The sequence below is a fragment of the Pararge aegeria genome, chromosome 8, assembly GCF_905163445.1.
Source record: "Pararge aegeria chromosome 8, ilParAegt1.1, whole genome shotgun sequence".
Taxonomy (NCBI): domain Eukaryota; kingdom Metazoa; phylum Arthropoda; class Insecta; order Lepidoptera; family Nymphalidae; genus Pararge; species Pararge aegeria.
In genome coordinates, this window is record NC_053187.1 from 10,989,445 (window position 1) to 11,001,865 (window position 12,421).

At 36.8% G+C, this 12,421-nt stretch overlaps 1 protein-coding gene across 1 annotated transcript; it reads left to right on the top strand.

The window, feature by feature from the left end:
- The first annotated feature begins 40 nt into the window (after nucleotides 1-40).
- Nucleotides 41-10,980, top strand: LOC120626013 (beta-1,3-glucan-binding protein-like). The gene is made up of 9 exons (XM_039893292.1): nucleotides 41-140; nucleotides 4,284-4,386; nucleotides 5,742-5,934; nucleotides 6,451-6,605; nucleotides 7,317-7,480; nucleotides 8,816-9,067; nucleotides 9,913-10,061; nucleotides 10,470-10,571; nucleotides 10,864-10,980. Exons 1-9 carry the CDS (start codon nucleotides 41-43, stop codon nucleotides 10,978-10,980), a joined length of 1,335 nt encoding a protein of 444 aa, XP_039749226.1.
- The last annotated feature ends 1,441 nt before the right edge of the window (nucleotides 10,981-12,421 follow it).

Consider the following 12,421-nt stretch of genomic DNA (forward strand, 5'->3'; position numbering starts at 1 on the left):
GTAGGTCCTTTTAGAAATCATTTCAATAATTTCAGCAAATATGAGCGTCAATTCTCAAGTCATAATTTATGTATTCATTATTCTCACCGTAGTAGTAAATTCAAATTCAACAATTCTTTATTCATGTAGGCCTAGTACAGGTACTTAGAAAGCGTACATATGTACCTACATAATAATTGTGAGGTGATGGTGCTAACTTTAATGGAAAACAAACTGTTTCGTTGGTCTTGTGGTTAATATATTCAACTACGGGTCACAAGGTCCATAGTTAGATTTCCGGTTTGGGCCAAGAATAACTATAACTGGTTTTTTTTATTAAAAATCATTCCAGTCCAGAGTTCGGAATGTACCAAGGAGAGTACTCCAAATGTGTGGTAATAATCATTGAAGACAACTCGCAACCGCTTTCGACCATCAAGTTTTATGCTCTTAAACCCTCTATGATAGGCCTGTGCCCAACAGTGGGACGTTAGATAAGCTGATGATGAATATAAAAATGAATGAAGAAAAACCTTGGGGTCCAAATGGAATGCATACAATTGATTGCCACGTTCTCGCTTAACTGAATCTAATTAAAAATTGAAGATAATTACGATTATGCCTTTATGGAAAGCAACTATAAAGTAACAAAAAAAAACCAAGAATGATATCGATATTATAAATAAACTCTGGGGCCGCCATTGCACTATTATCGTAATAAGCTTATTACGTTTATTAGATAATTATAAATCAAACAAATTTACATCATTTTATTGTAGTATCTTTTTATATTTTAAAGATATAATTACATTGACAAGTTGACTTATATCTTATCTACGAATCACTACTGCAATTGATTTAAAGTTACCCTGCACAGTCTTTCGCCCCAAACATACATGCTTAGGTATAAACAAATTTTACTTGACTGCGTGAACAATAATTAAAAATACAAAAGCCACACTAATTACAAAAAATAACGAAAATGACTAAAGTTATTACCTATATATAATATTAGAGAAAGCCCCCTTTGCTCTATCAAAAAAAACTATTGAAACACTATTAAAGCAATCGATGAAACATTTGCTTTACACACATATTTTTATACATATTTTGCTCACAGAATATCTGTCAGTTTGATTTCGATATCCTGTTTGACCGTATTGGATAGAAGCGGGCGTTACTCGAAAATCCATGATATATTATGAAAATTAAGCTTAATTTGATATACTCCACGTAAAGCAGGATTAATTTTCATAATACTGTTTGACGTAGACACTTTGCCCCAGCTTTTCCATTTTTAATGCTATTATTTACTTTTACACAAATACCTACTAAAAATAATGAGCACTAAGTTAAATTTATTCTGTAAACACATACCAGCTATCCTTATAAAATAAACTTTTCGTGGTGATGAGATTTGTATGTCATCTCGGTTAAGGGCTAGTAACACTCTTTGTTTATCACTCCAATTTCGATCTATTTCACGGAGTAGACTTTGTCGAGCTGCCTTCGTAAGTAGCCCGTTTAATTCATGTAACTGACCACCACTTATTACTTCAGTCACCCGAGATATTGCCTGAAATATTTTAATCCTAGTATATTATAATCCTATAATCCTATAGCTGATTAACCTCTTGTTTCATCATCATCTTCAGTCTATTAATGTCCCACTGCTGGGCTCTAGCCTGTTATAAGTTTAGACCAAGGATAGGCACACCATGTTGTTCCAATGCGATAAAGAAATCCCCAACACAATGTTTTGACTGACCCGAGAATCTAACTCGGGTCCTCGTATTCCGTATCTAGCTGAACAAACGCGACAAGGCAGTAAATACATCATCACTATCATCATCATGTCAACTAATTGACGTCCACTGCTGGACATAGGTCTTTTATAGGGAGTTCCACAATCCACGGTCCTGGGCCGCTTGCCTCCGAGCGTCTAGCCTGATGTCATTCGTCCACCTCGTTGGGGGGCGACCTACGCTGCGTTTATAGGTGCGGGGTTGCCATTCCAGCACCTTAAGACCCCCAACGTCCATCGGTTCTCCGAGCTATGTGCCCTGCCCATTGCCACTTCAGCTTCGCGACTCGCTGAGCTATGTCGGTAACTCTAGTTCTGCTACGGATCTCCTCATTTTTGATTTGATCACGTAGAGATACTCCTAGCATAGCTCTCTCTATCGCCGCTCACTACCTTCTTATGAGGCAGTGAATAAAAGGATTTTAAAAAAAGAACTTTCTTACTCTATTTAAAAATTAAATTGTTGTATTTAAGGATTTTTTTAATTTTTACCTGCTTAGTACCCAATTTGAATTCCTTTTCTTCAAATGTAGGATCCCAGACATGCCTGAGTACACTGAAATCAATCTTGATCATCAACCAAGTTAATGGATTTTGTACTAATATAAGCTTTGGGATCCGTCTCTTTCGTTTCTTAGGCGACTCATTGTCACGACGGCGGAACATTAAAGTTCTTGAAAAAGTGTTCAGTAAATCTACGTGACGCTGGGAACTGTGTGTTTTGGCGTCATCGTTTAAGCATCTTCTAGGTTTAAGTGCACGAAAATTTGACGAAAACTCTTGTTGGATTGATGCTATACTTCGTTTACAAACAATTTGGCATGTTAAAGTATTTGGAGTTCTTGATTGGCTGTAAATAGTATGACATTTTGCCTTGCCGATGAAATTAGCCCGTCGCGTTGCAAATGGCCAGCACGCCTTGACAATGTTTTTTGTAGTGCCGATCATCTGTAATTTAAAATGTATATTAATCATGGGCAATGATCGGTTACTCAGGCGAAACTACAAAGCTTACAGCTCTTGTTGCCTGTTTACCGTTATTATAAAAAATACTTTGGAGAGTTTGCTGAGGAACTTCAGAAATTTGTTCCACCAGCGTCATCCTACCACAGAAGAGTGAGACGCGGTAAACTGTGGCATGCTTACGTGGTTAACATTCAGTCAACATGTACGAAGCGCTTTTCTTCCTAGTTTCTGTTGTGCAGCTGAGGTTTGAAACGATTTTCAAATTCCAGATAGAAGCCGGTGCTACTTTGCGGAACTCCATGATATATTATGAAAATTAAGCTTAATTTGTATAACCTGAATGCCTTCAAGGCAAGAGTGAATAGGCATTTTGTAGAAAAACGCGCCCATACTTCCTAATCATTGCTTTCCATCAGACTGAATAGTCGTCAAGCTTTTACAAAAAAAACCAGCAGGTACAAGAGGAGGTAAATAGCAGTATAATAATAATAACCTCTTTTCTCTGTTTTTTCATTTTACGCCTTTGGTCGTCTGGAAGAAATCGCGATATAGCGATAAGGCCATAAAATTGTACTCTCTTGCTCTGTAACTACTTTTTTCTTTGGTGTACAGTAACAGCTGCATAGCAGGCAAGTACCTTTTTTACTACCTACCTAGCTTGTAAAAAGCCTGCTTTATTGTTAGTTCATGTGATGAATATTATGATGAAATTGTTAAAAGCCTAAGAAGGTTATTTATTACACATGCTACGATTGAGTCGTCTTAATTTAGTCAATACTGTATTCAGTAAAGTTTAATTGCATTCAGTAAGCTAGCATCCTAAATTCAGAAGCAAAGATTTCTGACTGACTAAAAAATTCAGTAACGACTAAATTGAGTCGACTTAATTCAGCCAAGTGTAATAAGAACTTAAGCCATCTTCTTTGACACCACTATTACGAGTTAACTATTATAATTTACTGGAGCGTAACAGGTATGTTACTATAAATAAGTCATAAAATGATGGGACATGATACTACTCGTATGAATCTGGAGATATCTTTTAAAAAAACTTACCATATCGCCATTGCAACGTCTTTGTTTATTTGACGATAAAGATTTTCCCTACAGATGCATATTACTTGCATAATTTCTCATTTTTGTTTGTTAAAAAAACATTCTTAAACTCTAACAATTTGGCATATAAAAATGACATGAGCGGAAAGTTTAGTTTACATTCGGAAAAAATATAGTACTTTTTATTTCAGCCAACCACAACCTCTTTAGACAAAATTGTTACAATTTTGCAGTCGTTTGCCTATTGGTTATCATGTCCGACTAAGGATATCTTGGTCATGGATTCGATACCCAGGCCAGCACACAAATGGTGGGATATCGGGTTTTACCGTCAAGAAATCCCGTTGACATTGGCGTTGATCCAATGCCGTGCTTCTGTTGGAGCGCTACTCTAGAGGGATAAAACTCTGTATCTTCTTTTTCCTAAATAAAAGCCTGTACCAAACTGGCCCTCTTTTTACTGTTTTACTTTTAAAAGCCTGTGTCAAGACTTTTTATCCGCATAGCGTGCGTCGGGTACCACATGACGCATACAATAAAAACCCTCCAAAATTTGTGGAAGGCAAACTGGGGGGTCGCAGGTGAGGTGAATATTTAGAGACGATTGTGAGACGAGTGGACATAATTCTAAATCTGATTCTCCAAAGGAAGATGAATCGGTGCCCAGCAGTCTACACTAATATCCTGCTAAAGACCTCTTTGTATTTCTTGAACACTAGCCTGTGTCAAGACTATTGAACTGCATGGAGTAAGATTGGTAGCACATGATGCATGGACGGGACAGAAACCCTTAAATATCGGTGGGGTTGAAACTAGAGGGTAGCAATTGCCGAGGAACGGCACCGAAACATGAATATTTCGGGAGTTTGGAGTTTCTTATCGCCTTCGAAAAAGAAATTTCCTTTTTCAAAACAATTAGGCGAACACAAGTCTGTAAAGCTTTTATTATGATCACATAGGTATACATAGGACACTTATTTTGGAGTGGCACTGGCGCTTTTACAGATATATATTTGGCACTGGTATATTATAAATAAACAAGCACGGGCAGCAGCGTCTCTTGTGATGTTACTACCACCTACTGTAATCGCCAACTCGTCAGTCCAACGTGGTGATTATGGGCAAACCCTTCCATTGGTATTTATATTAGCAGTGGTCGTAAGCTATTAATTGATTGACTGGTGGTGGACATCTATCTCTGACGGGAACTGCCTTTATGTATTAACATGTATACATTTAAATGAATAATAATAATTTAAATAATAAATATGAATTGGATTCTTTACGGTATTGATATTACCTCTACCTACCGAACGCGATACCAATCTTCGATCGTTGCAGATACCCTACATCATCATAAAAATCAAACAAAACAAACGTTAATTACAAATTTATCTACAATTTAGGAAGTATAAATAAGCGGACATTCTAGAGGTTTTCGCATTGCGTGATAATACTGGTAAGTTTAATAATTGTCACATTAAAAATTTAAACAAAATAATAATTATGAGTATCTGGGATAATTTTTTGACGATTAATGAAAATCAAAGGATCAGTTATATAGAACATACAACAATAGTAAGCACTGGTAGTTGAACCTATCAGCATGCTATTGTAGAACTGCACATTGCTGCATGCATCTACTGTGTGCATAATATGCATGATAGCGTTGATGTAACAGTCTAGCATGCTTTAGCATACCTCCAATTGGGGTTCAATTCCTTCCTGAATGCTTTGTTGTAAGACACGCATGATGGAGGACAGAACTCTTTCAATAGAAAAAGCAAATTGTTTGAAAACAGTGCAATAGTTTATGCAAAATTTTGTTCTGAATAACACATGGAAGTCAGAAAAACGGAACCCTTATAGAATAACGTAGTTGTCAGCTGAGAGACGGAGAGTAGTGAGTAGTGTAATATTTCTAAGGTCATTTCAGAGTAATGTGGTCGTTAGTAGTGGGTGTGGCGGCGCTGGCCTCCGTGGCAACAGCCTGCAGGCAAACTGTGACCACAGTAAGCGGGACCCATGCCCCGGCCCGCGTTTGTGGTGGAGACCTAATATTCTCCGATGAATTCAATACGTTTGACCTAGAGAAGTGGCAACATGAGCTCACATTAGCTGGTGGCGGTGTAAGTTAACACAATTGTTTATTTACTTTAAGTTTTGTGATATGAATATCCGTGATAGCCGTGTCGACAAGCCGTAATAGCGTTGTTAGTACTTTAGCTTCACTTTCAAGTTTCGTGGGGAACTGTGTTTAATCATGCCGCACCTCTAACTTAGCGGAGTTATGTGCGTTTTATAAAATTATAATATGATTTAAAGAAAGCTGCTTTGCTAAATTCTTCACAATGTTCTGTGCGAAGTCGATTCGCACTTGGCCAGCGTAATGGGTAAACCCTTCTCATTCTTAAAGAAGATAATTATGTAGACTAAGTATGATAAAAAATGATAGTTTAAGGATAATTAGTTCATTGGTCTAGTGGTAAGCACGTTTGTCAATGGATTACGTGGTCCTGAGATCGAATATCTCGTTTTAAAATAAAAAAAATTTAATTTTCTCGTTTTAATTGTTAATAGATGTTTGGTCGGGTTTTTCTCCTCGGGGTAAAGTAGCTGTACTTTAAACTTCAATATTTTTACAGAACTGGGAATTCCAATACTACGATAACAATCGCACCAACTCCTTCACGGAAAACGGAGTTCTGTTCCTTAGGCCTTCGTTGACCTCTGATCAGTTCGGATCAGTGTTCCTGAGAAGTGGCCGCCTCAATATCGAGGGTGGCCAACCCGCTGATAGGTTAGAGTTGCTTCTATCTCTTATTTAATTTACGTGATATGTATTATCTCATTTATTTATATTTCCGCAGGCAAATTTTTATCAAAGTAAAAAAAAAAAAATTGTCAACTTGGCACCATTTAGATAATGGCTAAACGCTTAATAGTTAACGATGCCGATTCTGTTATACACACATCGAAAAAAATAGTGTTATACACATATAGCTACAGGTAACTTTGTGAACTCTAATTTTTGTCAAACATGGCAATATTGTCTAAAAAAAAGTTAAGTTGTTTCGTTCATTTCCAATAGCTATAGTGGTGCCAATTGTGTTGTACACAGATATCTTAATAAAACTGTGAAGAGTTAAACATACGGATATCGTTTTCTACGGGGAACTTTGTAAAAGGCTATCCCTACATTTATACCTGTGAATTTGATTTAGCTTAGAGATTTATGTATTAACAGAATTGGCACAATTAGGCGTAATACGCAGCGCACGCTATGGGGTCTATGTTCCGGTAATAGTTCAATCATAGTTTGAAAGTTTTACCTTCATGGTTAAATCTGCTTACAAACTCTTAGAAAGTTTGATAATCAACGTCAATGTCCATGTTTCAGCTCCGTAGTCATGTCTAGTAGACATCCTACGGAGAGATCTAAAACTTAAGCATTTCTTATATTAGTATATAAATACATTAAACATATTATTGTATCTTATAACAATTACAGGTGTACCAACCCTCAGTGGTACGGATGTGAGCGTCAGGGTACACCCAGTAACATTATCAACCCCATCAAAAGTGCCCGTATTCGTACCGTCGAGTCCTTCAGCTTCCGGTATGGTCGCGTCGAAATACGCGCTAAGATGCCAGCCGGGGATTGGCTATGGCCAGGTACCAATTATTGCTTTTATTTTAACCGTAAAAGAACAGTCGGTCGCCAGAAAAAAGACAGTCGACTTGTTGCCTTAGGCCGTGAAAAGTCACTACTCTACCGACAAAGTGGTGCTACCAAGTGAATTAGCGTTCCGTTACAATGTTGTGTAAAACGATTAGGGGACGGGTTTAATACAACTGCCCTACCATCTCAGACTGCATCTTCACTTACCTTAATGTGAGATTGCAGTCAAAAGTTAACTTGTAGTGGAATTTGAGAAAAATGTCTGGCCACTTTGAAACATATGAAACCCTGCCCGTCGAAGTTGTACCTACCAACGTATTATATGATCTAGTCTTGAACTAGTAAAACGTAAGAAGAGCTGATCCGACGGCCGACCTATACCCCAACAATGTATCGAGATATGCTTGTATTGCATAGCGATAAATGCAAAACTTGTATAAGAATGTGTCTCTATGCAGGTAGTTTATTTAAAATAAATATACTACGACAATACACATCGCCATCTAGTCCCAAAGTAAGCGTAGCTTGTTTTATAGGTACTATATGGGTATATAAATACTCATAACATATAGATAAACACCCAGACAATGAAAAACATTCATGTTCATCACACAAACATTGTCCAGTTGTGGGAATCGAACCCACGGCCTTGTCGCTGCCCAGTGCGCCAATCAGCGATCGAATATATATATATATACAGTCAAACCTGGATAAGCGAGAGTTCAAGGGAGCACAATCTCATTCTCGCTTATAGAGGTTTCTCACTAACCCGAGTTTCTCGCTAATGCAGGTACATGGGTAGCGTTTCTCTCTTATAGAGGTACGCAGCAATAACAAGACATATATTCATGCACTTTGTAATTTTATTTTATTTAGAACTTATTTACATTTAAAAAAATCCGTGAATTTCGTTTGGGTTTCTGTTTTTGTATTTTGAATGTTTTTCTCTAACTCATAAAATTTGTCGAATATTGCTTGCTCGACTGTCGCTTATAGAGGTATAGATAAGTAGCAGTCTCACTTACGGAGGTCCGTGAGGGAAAAACGACTCTCTCTTACAAAGGTTTCTGTTTCTCGCTAATAGAGGTTTTGGGAGCTTAAAATGACGGGCCCTGGCTATTATTCTCACTTATAGAGTTTTCTCACTTATCCAGTTCTCACTTACCCAGGTTTGACTGTATATATATATAAATATATACAGACTGTATTATTTATATAATATATATATAATATATATAAATAGGATATATGTAGGTAGGTAGGTATATATTATTAAGATATATGTAGGTAGCGATTTATTACACTTGTAATATTATAACATTTTACAGCTATCTGGTTTATGCCGGCTTTCAATACCTACGGATCCTGGCCAGCTTCGGGTGAGATTGATCTCGTAGAATCCCGCGGTAACCGTCAAATGTTTAGCAACGGTGCCCACATCGGTACGCAGGAAGCTGGCTCAACTCTGCATTTTGGTCCCTTCCCCGGTGAAAACGCCTGGGATAGAGCACATTGGATCCGAAGAAACACCAACGGGTGGGACCGTAACTTCCACAACTATCAGCTCGAATGGACACCAGGTAATTTTATATCGCAGAGATGCAAAAAAAGGTTTCATCATCCGCCGCAACCTCATAATTTCTAATAGTGTTTTTACCTACACTTGGAGGAATTATCAATTTTTTATTTAAAATGCATATATAATATTTTTTCATATAAAATTATAAAAAGCAATGTGTCATTTACAGTAAAAAGGAGATTCAAACTGCAATGTCTCCTACTAGATGGCGCTATAGTTCCTATAAGACGGATGTAAAAGCGATTGCCAGGAAGTCGCAGGTTCAAATCCTGTCAGTTCCGTAAATTTTATATGCATTTTAAATTTATAAAAACTACTATTTTCTATTATGAATTTTGGCATATAATATAAAATCGGCCCATTACCGATCCACCTCAGAGCACGGGTCTTCTCGCAGAATAAGGTAGTCCACCACGCTGGCGGATTGTGCTGAAGTGCGGATTGGTAGACGTGATACACCTTTGAGAACGATATGGGGACCTCTCAATGCAGGTTTGCTGTCTCTCGATCGCAGCTGTGGTTATCGGTTCCTACTTTCTATTGCAGCTAGTTTAGTCACCCAAGAAAGCTTCCTCGCAATGTTAAATCATCTAATATTACATCTATTCTACTATTATAATAACTAAGAAACTGTTTAATAAATTCAATGCCAGAATAATGTTTATATAGCTTCATGCAATATTAGCTGAGCTCCGTGATGATTATATATTAACCGATAACCTACCTCAATAGAGAGGCTATCAATAGCGAAGAGATTACAACTAAAAGCATCAGCTTTTTATCAGTAATCGTAGATAGAGTGTACAAAATAATATTTTTGAAAAAAGAAATAATATTATTCCACAGACTTTTTAAGATTCAGCATCGATAACGTAGAGCTAGGAAGAATTACTCCACCTAATAATGGTGGGCTCTGGCAATTTGGAGGCTTCAGCAGGTCTAACTACCTGAACCCCTGGCGTTTTGGAAGTAAAATGGCTCCATTTGATGAAAAGGTAAATGAATATATTATTAAATACCTATTTCCCAGTAAATATATTTTTAAGCGGCATATTTACTGGCTTATAAATAAAAACTACATGTTTTTCAGAGTTTTTATCGATTTTAAAACACGATAAGAAATACTGGAAGACTAAATTAATCTCTAACGATTGGCGTAGTGGGCAGTGGGTTCGGTTCCCACAACTGGAAAATGTTTTTGTAATGAACATGAATGTTTTTCAGTGTCTGGGTTTTATCTGTATATTATAAGCATTTATATACATTAGTTATCTGGGTACTAAACCATAACACAAGCTACACTTACATTGCGGCTACGTGGCGATGTAGGTAGTGTCGTATTATGTTTATTATTATTATTAAATCCTATAAGAACAGCAACTCCATCTTATTTTATTTTTCAGTTCTTCCTTATAATGAACGTGGCTGTCGGTGGCACTAACGGATTCTTCCCTGATGGAGTTCAAAATCCTCATCCCAAACCCTGGAGAAATACCTCGCCAACGGTATGTTCTTATTATAGTCAGCAGTGCGATTTAAAATACTATTATTTTTTTACAAACTTGGCACTTTGAGATAAGTCAGAAGCCTCGATTTTCATGAATTTTCTTTAATCATATCTTGAAAATTATGCATTTTAATTATATTATTAATGCATTTATATGCATGCATTATAGCCATAATTATCTTATCTAATCGATACGCCACAATGTGATGACTAGTTTTCGAAATGACGCACCCAAAAATCTGGCTCCTGAGGACTAACCTATTAGTATTATTATATATGACTGTTTTCAGGCCGCCGCCGATTTCTTGAATGCACAAGGAAACTGGCTGCCAACCTGGAACCTCAACGTTAACAACGGAAGAGACGCCTCTTTACAAGTGGATTATGTCCGCATTTGGGCTTTGTAAATTGTCATGCTAAGATTTTTTTTTTAAACTTTATTGAACTTTATTCGCTGTTAATAAAAATAACTAAAGTTTTATAGTGTTTGTATCTTACCATCATCATCCATATAAAGCTTATGATAGAAATATTAGAAATATTTCGTACAACTACTCTTGAATATGATAGATGAGTTAAAAAAATTACAGGTATTTTTAGCATAAGTTTTTTTATGTTTTGACAACTTATAACTATCATAAAGAAACAGTATTTTGTTGATGCAGGCATTGGTCACAGAGCTAAAGCTACTTGGCTGCTCCGAGGCAGAATTGTGTGTTCAGGTAACTGAGGGCCTGATTTATTTAATTATACATTTGAAAATTGCGTGCTCCGGTGTGACTTCTTCCCCGCATAACGGACAAAAGACGCTTGCTGCTGTACCTTTAGAATTAAACACGCCATGACCTCTTAAAACTTGTGTTATGTATCTGGTTATATTGTCTGTTGTATTGCAAATTATCTGAGCGCAGCTATGAAATACCTATGCCTCATAGCTTATAACAACGTATAACGTAACGTATAGGTATAAGGTATAAGTTCTTGTAATCAAGGTCCACTTAAATACATTTTGTTGGTTATAGTGGCATGCTGATAAGAAAGCCCGGAAACAGTCGTTCATCAGGTAGTACTAGCCCGATCCCCTAGAGAATCCCCGTGAATACATGCCCTTATTGGCTATAAGAGTAATAAAATCGTTCATTGCTGAATGATAAAATGTTAAATAACATGTTGCAAATTTTACAAATACATTTACATAATTTACTTGCAATTCTGCCGTAGCCTAGGAACTGATAACAAAGTATTTGCTAAAACTGAGTTTCAGCCTTATTCTGCATCTACAAAAGAAGCTCTACCTACGTCTTACTCGTTATTCCTGTCTTTCCGTTTTCGGTTTCTGAAACACCTAGGCTCAACCTACTTATACGTATCTAATAGGATAAGTCCGAATCTCAGTTTGACCACAACCTCAAAAAATATAGTTAGGTATTTATCATAAGATATTTATTGTATTAATTCAACGTTGTTCCTCTTTTTAATCGCAGCATTTTCGTACATATAATTACTCATGGAATTTATATTAAAATATCTTGCTTCGTGTAACTACTACGTGCTACCGATAAGTTGTATTTCCTTAACACATTATGTAGTAAGCGGTTTATACAGTGGCGTAGCTAGAAGAAAATGACGGAGGAGAACCGAAATGCCTGACAATTGGGTGTACCCTATGCACGAACGGACCGATAGTAACATATCAAAAGATATGGACATACACTTGCAATCCTTCACATGCGATGTCGGGCGTCGTTCTGGCCTCTTTAACGTGTTATCTTATACTACATACTTAGGGTAATGGATGTTAATGCAGATTAAATATTAGAGAACAAAAAATGCATTTATTCAGTATAG